Source organism: Macaca nemestrina, chromosome 1, assembly GCF_043159975.1.
Source record: "Macaca nemestrina isolate mMacNem1 chromosome 1, mMacNem.hap1, whole genome shotgun sequence".
Lineage (NCBI taxonomy): Eukaryota > Metazoa > Chordata > Mammalia > Primates > Cercopithecidae > Macaca > Macaca nemestrina.
Window position 1 is genome coordinate 125,809,004 of NC_092125.1, and position 14,777 is coordinate 125,823,780.

Sequence of the window (14,777 nt, forward strand, 5' to 3'; positions counted from 1 at the left end):
TTAGATACGTCAGTAAAGTTTTTCGGTAAGGCAGTATTTGTTTCAAAGAAAGAAAATATATGGATGGCATTTATGTGTTCCTTCTGTGAGACCTGATTCACACCTCTGAATTATATAGAAAACAATAACTAAATTTATCCCCAAATAGTTTTAACGTAGAAAGCTTCATTAGGGAAGAAAGTGCCACTTAACCAGAAGTGATAACATAGATTTGATAGGAGACTTACATCAGAGCAAACTGTTTCGTTGTTTTGAGTGTTAGTTGAAGCAGTTACTGGATGAAATCATAAAGCTTTACCTTGGAGGTGCTAGTTAGATTACTGGGCCATCAATAGGAAATTTATGATGAAATTCTTTTAGAATCTATCTCCTTAGATACTTAGATATTAACCAGTTTTTTTAATTTTTTTTTCTGTTTTGTTTCGTTTTTATAAAAACTAGTCCTAACTTTGAAGTTCTTATGAAGAACGGAAAAACAGGACAATGATTCTTTAAACTTATGAAGCGAATTTGCCTGCACCTGATTGAATTGAAACAGCAATTTTGCTGCTTTCAAGCTCCTCTGCCATTATCACTGGTCTGTAATGAAATCACGACTGTGCATTTGATAGCATCAATAACAGTCATCTGATTAGGTTCTTATGGTTGTTAACGAACTGCAAACCTACTCTCACTCCTTGTCATTTCTTGACAGTGTTAAGTCCAAAAGTGCTGGGCATTGCCATCGCTCGGTACGACTTCTGTGCAAGAGATATGCGAGAGTTGTCCTTGTTGAAGGGAGATGTGGTGAAGATTTACACAAAGATGAGTGCAAATGGCTGGTGGAGAGGAGAAGTAAACGGCAGGGTAAGTTGGTCCTTAAGTAAAGAATTAAACGGCAGGGTAAGCTGGTGCACATGAATGAAGGGGACCGAGCAGTTGTTGGCACCTATTGTGGTGCCAGGGAGAAGCCTCCATACTGTATTGCAGCTGTCAGCCCACAGGCCCCTGCCCTCTGGAAACTGGTGCTATATTTTGCTGATACCAGGGACTCGCTGAAAATATTTGAAATGAATATGATAGTGACATATGTAAAATTCACTTGGGCAAGTGGGACAGCTTCCTGCTTGGAAAAGAGTTGAAGAGCATTTCAGTTCTTTTTAGACCCTGAGCCATAGAGCTAAACTTTATGTGTATTGCAAAATATCTATAAGAGCTGCTGATCTAAATTGGAAAGAATGGGACATAGTACCTCTGTCTTTTCATTCTGTTCTACAGCAGAAATAGGAATCATTATGCAGCAGAGCCCCCCGTATTATACTTAATTTACATATTTATTTGTGTGCTAGTGGATTAGAACACTGTTTATTTTATTCCTCCATTTCGATCATTCACTCTATTAGGCTTCTAAGAGCAGTTAAACCAATCTTCTCACCTACAATGGGCATAAAACCCCAGTTTAATTGGGGTGTTATGAAAACAAAATGCTCTGTTTGTAGAATCCTTTGAAGTGTCAGATACAAAGTCATGTTGCTATGTTGGTTGCTTTTCTTTTTTAGGTGGGCTGGTTTCCGTCCACGTATGTGGAAGAGGATGAATAAATTCAAATCCAGCATCGCACCCTGCACCAAAAATTTCAGAGAAGGGATAAGTTAAAGCCTGCACAGCGTTGTGAATTAACTGAAGTGTTTAAAAAGCTGCATTTCTGGCTGTTCAACATCCTCCCTCCTTAGCCCCTCCTAAGTCTTAATGCTGAGATTTCTAAAGATGCTGGTACTGACAGATTAATGGCTTGCCTAGAGCTGTGCAAGAAACAGCCTGCCAGTCTGTCATTGTCAGGGACCAGGGCAAAACCAAGCGCTGTTCTTCCCAGAAGAGCCCTGCAAACACATTGGTTCATGCTTCCCTTTACTTCATCCGGTCAGATACCATGAGTGCCAGTCATCAGTAAATCTTTAATACACTTTTGCTTTATTCTCACATGCCATTCACCAGATTATTTGATGGTACAAAGAAGCAGAAGTGTAATTTTTATTTTCCCAGCATGAAGAAAAATTGGAGTTCTGCCATTTGAGCAGCTTACTGGAAAGATCCAGCCTTACTTGTCTTAAATTGTCCAACAAGGTGACTCATTGCCCGGCAAACACTTTTACCCTCAGATGTTACTGATGATATTATAAAATATGAGGCCAATGCTCAGGTTTGCCTCATAAGTGAGATATCCCTGAAGGAATTTAATTATTCATGTGGTGTCCTGATTATATTTGCAAACTTCTTTATAAAAGGTGAAAAAAGCACATAAAAGAGAGGGTGTCTTCATATTAAACCTTCACAACCTTCATGATTTCATAGGATTATTTTGGAAATATAGTACTTGACTTTATGAAAGAATGTGGGCTAGGTATATTAGGAGTAGTTGCCAATAATCTGAATAAGGTGGCATTGTTTACAGAAACAGATCAAGGGCTATAATTTATGTCATTTTATAGCAGCAGTATCTATTAACACATGCCTTTTCCTCCCATCCACCTCCCCGTCCCCTCCCCTTCCGTCCCCCACAAAGATGATCTGGGACATGACTTTTTTATTCCCACATTTTCTTGGAGCACAAACAACCTTGTTGAGGATTTTGGAAGGAAAGCACAGCTGGGTCCTTTATTCATTTCTGGGACAGAAAGAGGGTCAGTGGGCTTTTGTGGGCTTCCAGCTTCTCTCAGAGTCTCCCCCTCTGCAGCCCATCCTGGGAGTGTATTAACTGGAAGGAATATGAGTCTTGCAGTACATTTGTTTTGCCAAGCCATCACTCTTTTATGTGAGGAGCCTAAATGCATTCTTCCTGGGGTCCAGCGTCCCCATTCAAGGCAGTCAAGTTAAGACATTAACTTGGCCCTTTCCCGATGAAATATTTCCTCCACAGCAGAAGTTGTGTTCTGACAAGATTCAGAGAGTGTTTCATGTTTGGAAAAAAAGAAGAAGCATTAACTTAGTAGAGCTGAACCAGGAGCATTCCGTAATGAAATTTTGAATCATCTCTGAAATGAAGCGGGTGTGGCCTGCCCTCTCCTCAAGCCGTTTGGGTGCCAGAACTCAAGGTTCAGTGGACACATCCCCCTGTTAGAGACCCTCATGGGCTAGGACTTTTCATCTAGGATAGATTCAAGATCTTTACCTCAGAATTATGTAAACTGTGATTGTGTTTTAGAAAAATTATTATTTGCTAAAACCATTTAAGTCTTTGTATATGTGTAAATGATCACAAAAATGTATTTTATAAAATGTTCTGTACAGTAAAGTTACACCTCAAAGTGTACTCTTGGAGTGGATTCTTTCCTGTAAAGTCTTATCTGTGACTCTGTCTCGGGAATGTTTTGTCCGTTGCCATCAGCTGAACTTTGTTATGGAGGGAGCAGCCTCACACAAGCAGAAACACTCCTGTGGATGGTATTGTAGCATGTATTGTTTATTTTAGTCAATAGACCCTCTCCTTATAAATGGTGTTTAGTCTTCCTATTGCATTTCATGGGCCTGGGGGTTTCCTAGCAGAGGCTATTAGAGCTCCTTTTTGTGACATTACCAATTACATTTTTGTCTACGTTTAATACTTTGTATTGGAAACTTTAAATGCTGCGGATTTGTGTAGAGTTCTAATACCAAAGACAGAAGTAAATGTTTTCCATATACTTTGTCTTGCCTGTATGCAGCCCTTGTGTAATATGGTGAATTAGAGTGGTATTTCACTTTGTATTATTTTGTAAATATGTCAATACAATAAATAGTGACTAAGTTGATTTCTAAGAGTTGGAGTCTTTTTATTGAATGATCCCTGTATTAGTAAGCGTTCCCCTGAAAATGGATGACACTGGATCGTCGGGCCTGTACCCGGTCATTGCCAGCAGTCCAGAGAGGACGGGAGCCGTGTATGTGGGGGGGTCACCCCCGCACCCCTGCAAGCCCCGCCGACGCTATGCGTCTAGTAGGAGGGCCGCTGCGGTGAGTCTTGAAGCCCAGGGCTGGATCCAGGCAGAGCCGCCGCAGGTGCAGATCTTGGTGATAGTAGTAAATATTCAAAGGAGAACTTCCAAGGCCGAAGTGGAGAAGGGTTGCATGTGAATAGCAGTTGAACGTGGATCAGTCGGTCCTGGGAAATAGGCAAGCGCCGCTCTGAATGGACAGGCGATGGCCTCGTTGCCCTCAGCCGATGGAAAGGGAGTCCCGTTCTGATCCCCGAATCTGGAGTGGCGGAGGTGGACGCCGCCAAGCATCCAGCGCGGTAATGCGAAAGATCCCAGAGAAGCTGGCGGAAGGCCCGGGGGAGAGTTCTTTTCTCCTTGTGAAGGGCAGGGCACCCTGGAATTGGGTTGGCCTGGAGAGAGGGGTCCCTGCCTTGGAAAGCGTCACAGTTCCAGTGGCGTCTGATGAGCTCTGGCTGGCCCTTGAAAATGCGGGGAAGAGGGTGTAAATCTCGCACCAGGCTGTACCCATATCCGCAGCATTCCTCCCTCTGAACTAAGACCTCTAGGCCAGCAGAACAGAATGTCACGTGAACAGGAAGCAAAAATTTTGCTAGTGGATCACTAGGGGTGATGGTGAGTGGTGCGACTTCCACCCCCTGATTCCTGGACCCCTGAATCCTGGCTATGGGAGAAGCAGTACCATATATTGGACACTGATTCAGAGCATACACGGCCTTCTAAAGAATTTTGTCCCATCCCTGCACAGTATTGTCACCTAGTTGGCGTAATTGTGACTTCAAAAGGCCATTCCACCTATCGATCCAGTTGCTTCAGGATGATGGTGAATTCCATGAACATGAGCCCACTGCTGTATTTTTTTGACCCTAAAGCGAGTGCCTTGGACAGAGGCAATGCTGTGTGGAATATGACGGTGGATAAGGCATTCCGTGAGCTCATGGATGGTAGTCTTGGCAGAAGCATTGCGTACAGGATGGGCAAACCCATATCCGGAATGTCTATTCCAGTGAGGACAAACTTCTGCCTTTTCCATGATGGAAGAGGTCCAATATAATCAGCCTGTCACCAGGTAGCTGACTGATCACCCCAAGGAATGGTGCCATATCGAGGGCTCAGTGTTGGTCTCTGCTGCTGGCAAATTGGGCACTCAACACTGGCTGTAGTCAGGTCAGCCTTGGTGAGTGGAAGTCCAAGTTGCTGAGCCCATGCGTAACCTCCATCCCTGCCACCATGGCCATTTTGTTCATGGGCCCATTGAGTGATGACAGGAGTGGCTGGAGAAGGAGGCTGAGTGGTGTCCACAGAACGGGTCACACTAACCAGCTGATTATTAAAATAATCTTTTGCTGAGGTCACCCATTGGTGAGCACTCACATGGGATACAAATATCTTCACAGTTTTTGGCCACTCAGAGAGGCCCATCCACATACCTCTTCCCCAGATTTCTTTGTCACCGATTTTCCAATCATGCTTCTTCCAAGTCACTGACCACCCAGCCAAACCTCTGGCTACAGCCCATGTATCAGTATATAATACACAACCAGGTGCAGTGCTCGAATTTCTGTCGTCTGGGAAGATTTCCCTTCGGTGCTGTCCTTCAGGGATGTCTTGGAAAGGGGCTGTAGTGCCGCAGCTGTCCACTTTCAGGTGTTGCCTGCATATCATGCAGAACCATTTGTGAACCAGGCCCTAGTCTTCTCTGTGAATTCATCATAGAGTGCTCCTTATGTAGCCATTGGTGCAGGCTAGGGAAGAGAAAGCAGGGTGGCAGGAGTGGAGACCAGGGGCATTTGAGCCACTTCCTCATGTAACTTACTTGGCCTTCAGGACCTGCTCGAGCCCGATCACGTATATATCACTTTCATTTGATGATGGACTGCTGCTGTGCATGACCCACTTTACTGCTAGGTGGGTCAGAAAGCACCCAGTTCATGATAGGCAGTTCAGGTTGCAGGGTGACTTGATGACCCATAGTTTCCACCAAAGCCCAGTAACAAGCCAAGAGCTGTCTCTCTAAAGGAGAGTAGTTATCTGCAGAAGATGGCAGGGCCTTGCTCCAAAATCCTAGAGGCCTCCACTGTGATTCACCTATGGGGGCCTGCCAAAGGCTCCAAACAGCATTCCTATCTGCCACTGACACTCAAGCACCATTGGATCTGCTGGGTCATATGGCCCAAGTGGCAGAGCAGCTTGCACAGCAGCCCAGACCTGTAGCAGAGCCTTCTGTTCTGGACTCCACTCAAAACTGGCAGGCTTTTGGGTCACTTGATAAATGGGCAGGACTAATACACCCAAATGAGGAATGTGTTGCCTCCAAAAGTCAAATAGGCCCACTAGGCATTGTGCCTCTTTCTTGGTTGTAGGAGGGGCCAAATGCGACAACTTATCCTTTACCTTAGAAGGACTATCTCGACAGGCCCCACAATCCCATAACTCACATATACCAGCCCAAAAATTAACATGGGAATTAAGCCCTAATTTTGTTTAGGTTTAGCTCAGGATTGCTGCCTAAGTTATGAACAGTGAACTACAAAGTAAACTCAGTAGTTGCCAATAGCATTTATTGGCGTGCTTACCATGTGCCATGCTCTGTACTAAGTGCTTCATTTGCACTAACAACAACCCCCAAAGGTAGAACCCCATAATATTTTCATTTGTACATGAAGAAACTGAGGTACATCAAGAGGTTGCAGTTTTCCCAAAGTCACACAGCTGCTAAGTGTCAGAGCTGAATTCTGACTTGGGTAGTCTGGCTCCAGAGTCCATATAACCACTATCCTATCCTGTCACGCTTTGTAGGGCAAGAGAGAGATTTCATACATTTTTAAACTTACATAACCAAGAAGAAACTATTTGATACTATACAGTGGTTGGAACAAAGGAAGATTAACACAGAATTAAGAAATATGCCACTATTCCTGCCACCTAAAAGAAACCCGAAAAAAGATATTCCCTAGAGAGATTGGTATCAGATTGAATTTTCGTTTCTACTTTGATGCACTCTTGCACTAGAAAATGGCTGCTAGTCCAGAGAGGCTTGGAGTCAAGATTCCCATGGTGGAGCAGGCCAGCTGATAATCCACAGTGATGGAGTCTGTCTTAGGGAGAGGCTGGAATCACTTCATTCCTTCTAAAGACCAGGAACGGCCATGGTGGTAGCTTCTGCTTGACTTTACCATCACAACCTTGCTACAAACACAAAATTCCTGCCATTTTCGTTATAATACAGTGGGTTATACAACCCTCAATCCATTATTTGAGGAGCCAACTCCATTGGTATCTTTTTCGCTTCTCTTTGACATACTAACATGTGACTGTTAGACCTCGTATCAGTTCATCACCATCCTCACCACTATCAATTGTACTCACCGTTGACCCCTTTATTTGGTAGTTAACATGGGAACATAGTTTTGTAACAAGTATTTTGTCTTCCACCAAACAAGTGAAGTAAATATGCTGGTAGTTAGTTTTTTGTTTGTTGTTTGTTTTGAGACAGAGTTTTGCTCTTATCACCCAGGCTCAAGTTCAATGGTGGGATCTTGGCTCACTGCAGCCTCCACCTCCCAGGTCCAAGCAATTCTTCTGCCTCTGCCTCCTGAGTAGCTGGGATTACAGGCACCCGCCATCAGGCCCAGCTAATTTTTGTATTTTTAGTAGAGATGGGGTTTCACCATATTTCCCAGGCTGGTCTCGAACTCCTGACCTCAGGTGATCCGCCCACCTCGGCCTTCCAAAGTGCTGGAATTACAGGCGTGAGCCACCGTGCCCAGCCACTGGTCGTTAGTTAGTTTTGAGGCATCTTGCTTTGTTCTACTTAATCTGACAGCTGTATAGAAGAGCGAAAAGGCATGGCCCTATAAGTCAGGCTGACTGTCTCGGTTTATGTCTCATCTGTACCATGCAGAACCTCTGTCAATCAGTACCGCAACACCTACTTCATAGAATGGTTGTGTGACACAACTGAGATCATCCATGTGAAGTGGAATGATGCCTGACTTATACAAAGCCATATTTGTCATTATCATCCTTGTTGTGATTGTCAGATGGATTTGCTGACAAGTTTGGATAGTTGCCATCTCAATATTTGAATTTCTTTAGCATAAGTTAGGCTCATTTATCGGATTAAGGAGAAAAACTCTGCAGATTCTAAATTAGCCTCTCTAGGATGGGAATTAAACTATTTGGTTTCATAGATAGAAGGAGAGTTTTAGCATCAGTCAGACCGGGGTTCAAACCCCAACCCTGCCACTAACTTGTATGAGCATCCACTACCTCTTCTGTACTGAAGGATCATTTAAAGTGCCTTAGAGAGCTGTTGTGAAGAATAAATGATAACATATGAGAAAGGTCCCTAGTACAGAGCCTCACACATACTAGGTATGCAAGAAATGTTGATTTCCCTCCCTTTATGAAAGATAAGATACTCAGGCACCAAATTATGTACTTGCTGCCTTTATTTTGAATATTATTGAGAGTTCATGCTTTGTTTTTTACATATAGTTTAATCTGCACTTAAATTATGGACAGAGTTAAAGGTATACATGTTCAGGAACATTAATATGCAAACCCACAAACAATCTCAGAAGTTGAATTTAACAGCTCTACATTATTTTGACTAGGAAAATGGAATTTTTACTCAGCTCATAATCATTTAGACTCTGTCCATTAGTCACTTCATTTTTCACTGAAACTTGTTTGCTGTGATTGGTTGGACTCTGATTAGAAATGTTATGCACCCACATCTCATCTGGCACCTTATTCTAAGTAATAGGTGGTTTGGAAGCCACCTTATTCTAAGTAATGAACAAGTCCCAGAAAGGATATCATAAAGGAATTCTGTCTCATTCGGTGCCATTGATTAAACCAGACCGAGGGAAACTGTGACAGAAAACAAACTCCTTTGGAAGCACTCTGGACACTGGCTCTCTCAAAGTCCCTGAATTTCTAGGCACAATGCAACTACAAATGATGACCCAGGCACACGGCCAGATGGGAAGAGGCCTCAGTACAGAAACACAGTGTACACAAAAGTCACTCCACACCCTGTCCTCTAATGGACGTTGGGGTCCACGTTGAGAGTCGTGAATAGGAGGGAAGGTGGACTCCAGAAGAACCAATGTGTCCAATTCATGATCTGGCTTGCCCAAGGTCATGATAGAAAATACTGTCAAGGTAAAGACTCAAACATGGGTGTCTCAGCTCTAAGTCAAATAAATGCCCTCTATTCCTCTGTCATACATCAGTACTCAAGACCTTCTGACTCCAGAATTATTTCCTCCATTCTTAAGGCCTTTCTTCTGGGAATCGTTCTGGGTGACTGCTGGGATCCTAGATCAGGTAAGAATATGACTGTGTCACAATCCTTGCACCTCTTGCCGTCAGCCTGTCTTGATGACTTTGAAACATGTCAATAAGAATAGTAATGACTCAGGAGTCTGACCAGTAAATGCTTGTGGATTTTCTTATGTATTTATTTATTTTACTTTAAGTCCAGGATACATGTGCAGAACATCCTGGTTTGTTACATAGGCATACTGCTGAACCTAGCAACCTACTACCTAGACATAGATGAACCTTGTGGATTTTCAAGTGATCCAAATGACCTCTCTACAGAAAGTGACTTTTTTTTTTTCCCAAGGATAATTTACAGTCCATCTCCTTTTCTCTTTTGACTGTTCTTTTTTTTTGTACTGGTATCTGCCAGCCAGTATGCTAGGTATTTGTTGTATATTATCTGATTTATCTCATATAATCCTTCTGAGAACCTCATTACAGACTAACATCATCCCATCTTTTAATCATGAAAAATCTTGTCCTAGTTTAGTAAGACTTCTACACTAGGGTTGTTTTTTTAAGGCTATTTGACATGTTTTACTAATCTATATGATCTGTCTTTTTGTCTAAAAAGCAGTGTAGACTAGTGGTTAAGGCTTTGGAACCAGACTATCCTGGCTCTACCACTTTTTATTTGTATGACCTTGGGCAAGATGCTTACACTGCCTGTTCCTCTGTTTCTCCATAATTAGAATGGGGTTATGATAGCACCTTACTTCAGGAGGTTTTTGTGAGGATTAAATGAAATGATAATAATAGCTGTAATTTTCTTTTTTTTTTTTTTTTTTGAGATGGAGTTTCCCTCTTTTTGCCCAGGCTAGAGGGCAATGGCGCAATCTCCGCTCACCACAACCTCCGCCTCCCGGGTTCAGATGATTCTCCTGCCTCAGCCTCCTGAGTAACTGGGATTACAGGTATGCGCCACCATGCCCAGCTAATTTTGTATTTTTAGTAGAGATGGGTATCTCCATGTTGGTCAGGTTGGTGTCGAACTCCTAACCTCAGGTGATCTGCCCGCCTCGGCCTCCCAAAGTGCTGAGATTACAAGTGTGAGCTACTGTGCCCAGCTATAGCTGTAAAATGTTTAGGAGAGTGCCTGGCAGAGAGTAGACATTCAGTAAACAAGAGAGTTTAAAATTGCATTTTGGCCACTACTTTAAATATACGTACAAAAATAAGTGTTACAAATTTTAAAAACTCAGATATGTTAAAAACTCTCTTTGAATATATATTAGCCTTTGGAAGAAACCTCTTAATTTTTTTTTTTTTTTTGAGATGGAGTTTCGCTCTTGTTGACGAGGCTGGAGTACAATGACGTGACCTTGGCTCACTGCAAACCTCCACCTCCTGGGTTGAAGCAATTCTCCTGCCTCAGGTGCCCGCCACCACTTCCAGCTATTTATTATTATTATTATTATTTTTAGTAGAGACGGGGTATTACTGTGTTGGCCAGGCTGGTCTCGAACTCCTGACCTCAGGCGATCCTCCCTCCTTGGCCTTCCAAAGTGCTGGGATTACAGGCGTGAGCCACCATGCCCGGCCTTGAGTTAGCTTTTCACATTAGTAATCCTTTCAAAATGATGCACAAATGGAGCCCAAATCAAACGCTCTACCAGAGCACCATATATCAGTTATCTACTGCTACCCGACAAATTCGGTGCTCCCAAACTTCGCAGTTGGGTCCAGCAAACATCTATTATTTCACCATTTCTGTGGGTAAGAAATACGGGAGCAGATTCACTGTGTATTTCTGACTTCAGGTCTCCCATGAGGCTTCTTTCAAGGTGCCAGCCAGGCTGCAGTCATCTCCAGGCCCAACCCAGGGAGAGTCTGCTCCTGAGTTCACTCCTGTGGACCTCTCCACATGGCTGCCTCACAACATGGCAGCTGGCTTCTCCCAAAATTAGCATCCAAGAGGGAAAGAGCAAAAGCACTGGAGATGAAAGCTAGTCTTTTTATAACCGTCTTAGAAGTGACAGCCCAGCACTCAGTTCTATTCTATCCCTTAGCATTGAGTTACTAAATCCAGCTCATGCTCAAGGGGAGGGGATTACACAGGACGAACACCAGGATGAAGGGATTGTTGGGGGCCATCCCACTGGCTGCCTACAACAGATGGGTGCAATGAATGGTCATTGGAGCCAACAATGGGGCCTGTCTGAAAGGCATGGGTTACTTCAGAGAAACTTAGGTGAATCTAAAATGCAGTTCTTCATAAAAAACAATTTCCTGTTGATTCCTTTAATCAGTGTTTACTGAACCCACTCTATACCAGCCTCTGCAGGGAATAAAGGGATGCATAAGAGAAGGAGCTGTCCCCAGGGGAACTCATTTTCTTTGCCCCTTTCCTCATTTAGGAAATGCCTTTCCTGAGGCTCAAATTGTTGGGATAGAGAAAGGGGGAGAGAGGAGTGTGGGAGAAGTGTCCAATATGTGAGATGCTTCATCTCACAGGATCACGGGGAAAAGTGGAAACGGCAACCAGGCATGCCCTGGAAGTAGCTGTTGGGAATGTAAAACTCTAAAATCCCAGAGTATGTGGCCAATCATTCATTCCTTCATTCTTTCATTCATTCCTTCAACAAATGTGTACTGAGCTCCTTCTACAAACTCTATAATTCTAGCCTTTGAGGATCCAACAATGAAGCTGACACAATTCCTACCCTTGAAAAGCTTATCTGCTTGCAGGTGGTGACGAGCAAGACACAGGTACATAATGTTAGGCACTGGTAAGTGTTATTGAGGGGGAAAAAAAGCAAAATAAGCGAGGAAAATGTTAGTTGAATATGGTGATCAAAGAAAGCTTTATGAGGAAATGATTTTTTTTTTTTTTTTTTTTTTTTTAGCAGAGACCTAATTTAAGTGAGAATAAAAAAAAATATGTGAATATCTGAGTGTTTAGTGTTTGGAGAACTACAAGGACCCAGTGTGGTTGGAGAGGGTGAAAAGGAAGAGAGCTTTCTGGAACAGATCTGGTAGATCTTATAGACGGGGAAAGGAGGGTGACAGGAGCCACTGGAAGCTTTTAAGCCGTGATGTGAGGTGATCTCATTTACATTTCAGAAGGCTCACACTGGATGCTGTGGACTGAGATAGAGCTAGACCCGTGCAATCAACACACTGCCATTCTTTGATAATAGCTCCTGTATTTGTTTGCCAGGGATGCCATAATAAAGTACCACAAACCCAGTGGCTTAAATAGCAGAAATTTATTGTCTCACAGTTCTTAAGGCCAGAAATCCAAGATCAAGGTGCCTGCAGGGCCGTGCCCTCTCTGAAGGCACTAAAGAAGGATGCATTCCAAGGCTCTCTCTGGGCCTCTGTAGTCCTTGGCTGCAGCAGCATAACTGTAATCTTCACATGGCATTCTCCCTGTGTGTGTTTCTGCATCTAAGATTCTCCTTTTTATAAGGACACCAGTTATATTTAATTAGGGGCTCACCCTCCACCAGTATGACCCAGTCTTGACTAATTACATCTGCAACCACCCCATTTCCAAATAAGGTCACATTTTGAGGTACCAGGGTTTAGCACTTCAACATTTAGCATTTGAAGGGGACACAATTAAATCCATAACAGCTCTCTTCCTTATATTCTCGTGTTATTAGAGTCCACGCTAAATGATACAAATGCTTCAGCAGAGATTACTAGGGACAGGGTGCAGCGTGGGAAGAGGAAAGCGAGCCAGAGAGAGGCTATACTTAGGGACAGATGTGTCCACAGCCTGTCTCTGTCCTGCTCAACCTCAAGGGGCGTAAACAAAGGTCAAACTTTTGTAGAAATTCAAGTAGCTGCTGATAGAAAAACAATACCATTTCCACTCATGTATTTGTCATCTTCTCAGGCCATCAGCCCCAAGTGAATTACCTTTTTTTTTTTCTCACCCTATGTGTCAGAATCACACGTCTTCCCGCCGGGAGAGGAAAGCTCCTAGGTGCTTTTGTGTAGGTAAGCTCATTAGGAAAAAGCAACCTATTTAAGTGAATAAATGAAACACTTCTGGATTCTGTGCAAGTTAGGCCTGCGTAATATGAAGAAGGGAGAAAAAAATGTGCTGTGGTTTTATAGAGAGGTGGGAAATGCCCTCAGCATTTATTATACTTAATGATGAGATATTGTTGCTAGGTGGTTTGAAGGATGAAGTTTACATTAATAATATGTGATGCAATGCATCTACATTAGTGCGAAAAAATTGTTTTATTTACCTTTATGCAGCCTATCTGGTCTACTCATTATGTGGTTTATTTTACAATGTCCTTAAAATACTGGACATAATCCCATTTATAAATTCCTGCCTCAAAGATGCCATTGAGTGGATATTTAGGAGGGGCATCCAGGAAAGGGGGAGTGGATAAACCCTAAATTAATAATCCTGGAATGATATATTGAATGCTGCACTATTAGTTTGAAGCTGTTGGGTGGAAAGATGCAAATGAAAATATGTTGTGTCCTCTTGGGACTTCGCAGCACAGCCCAAAATACAATTAAAATTGTGCAGGAGGCCTAAGTTGAACTTTTAAAATCATATGGCAAGTTATTTTTACAACAATTAGCAGTTTCAAAGTTCTTAATACGTTATAAGTACATATAGTTTTTCCAGACTCATTTTGCAATGCAACTACTGGGGAAGTGGAAAGAGCACAGGAATGAAAATAAGACAAACCAGATTCTAGTTCTTGATTCTTCCACTAATGAATCAAGAGGCTCTGGATGGAACTCCCAACCTCTCTGAGGCTCAGTTTTCTTATCTAAAGAATGAAGACAGCAAGCCCACTTCCAGTTCTAACATCCTATTATTCTGCATGAAGACATTCAATAAATGTTTGGCCATGATACATCTGCATGGAATCAACTTTGTAAATGGAACAGAGAACCGAGGCTCAAACAAAAGTAGGTGGACAACTTTGAAGGGCATAAATCTTGCATCATTCTCTTCTTAATATGTCCACTTCTTTCACCTTAGTCTCAGGCAACCTCATGTCACCTAGATGATTGCAAGAGCCCCTAACTACCATCCCTGCTTCCATTCCCACCTCCCTCTAATCTTTTGATTATATTATTTCATTTCCTTTTTCAGAACTCTTCAACACCTCCCATTTATTTAATGCATTTGTGGAGTACTTAACTCATGGCACAGGTGCTAGAAATACATGATTAACAAAACAGACAATTCTCTGCTCTTACAGAGTCTTCTTTATATTGGAAAGAACAGGGAGATAGACAATAAATGAATATACATGACATAATATCAGGAAATGATAAATACAATGAAAAAAAGCAAAGGAAGGAGAGTATAAGACGAAAGTGCTACTTTAGACATGCTAGTCAGGGAAGACCTCTCTTGGCATAAGATGAGTTAGAGAGCTAATCTTCAGCCAGATCATCTTGGTCCAGGATGACCTTGTAGGTCATTCAAAATATAAAGATTTTATATTTTGAAAAATCATTGGAGAGTCTTAAGCAGTGGTATGGTTTGGATGTGGTTTGTTGCAG

General features: G+C 42.6%; 1 protein-coding gene and 1 long non-coding RNA gene across 7 annotated transcripts in view; both read left to right on the top strand.

Annotated features, from left to right (window-relative positions):
* The window catches only part of LOC105489209 (vav guanine nucleotide exchange factor 3), a 398,407-nt gene extending 394,640 nt beyond the window's left edge, over window positions 1-3,767 (top strand). For all 6 annotated transcript variants that reach the window (XM_011753898.2, XM_011753897.2, XM_071069536.1 and 3 more), the window contains 2 exons: window positions 695-846; window positions 1,539-3,767. In XM_011753898.2, coding sequence (XP_011752200.1) covers window positions 695-846; window positions 1,539-1,580 — 194 coding nt within the window. In that variant the 3' untranslated portion in view covers window positions 1,581-3,767. The remainder of the gene's footprint in view (window positions 1-694; window positions 847-1,538) is intronic.
* A 630-nt stretch (window positions 3,768-4,397) lies between these two features.
* On the top strand, window positions 4,398-14,568 carry LOC105489207 (uncharacterized). Its single transcript, XR_011607863.1, has 5 exons — window positions 4,398-9,287; window positions 10,101-10,198; window positions 11,909-11,993; window positions 13,181-13,232; window positions 14,039-14,568. It is a non-coding gene; the product is annotated as an uncharacterized lncRNA (long non-coding RNA).
* The last annotated feature ends 209 nt before the right edge of the window (window positions 14,569-14,777 follow it).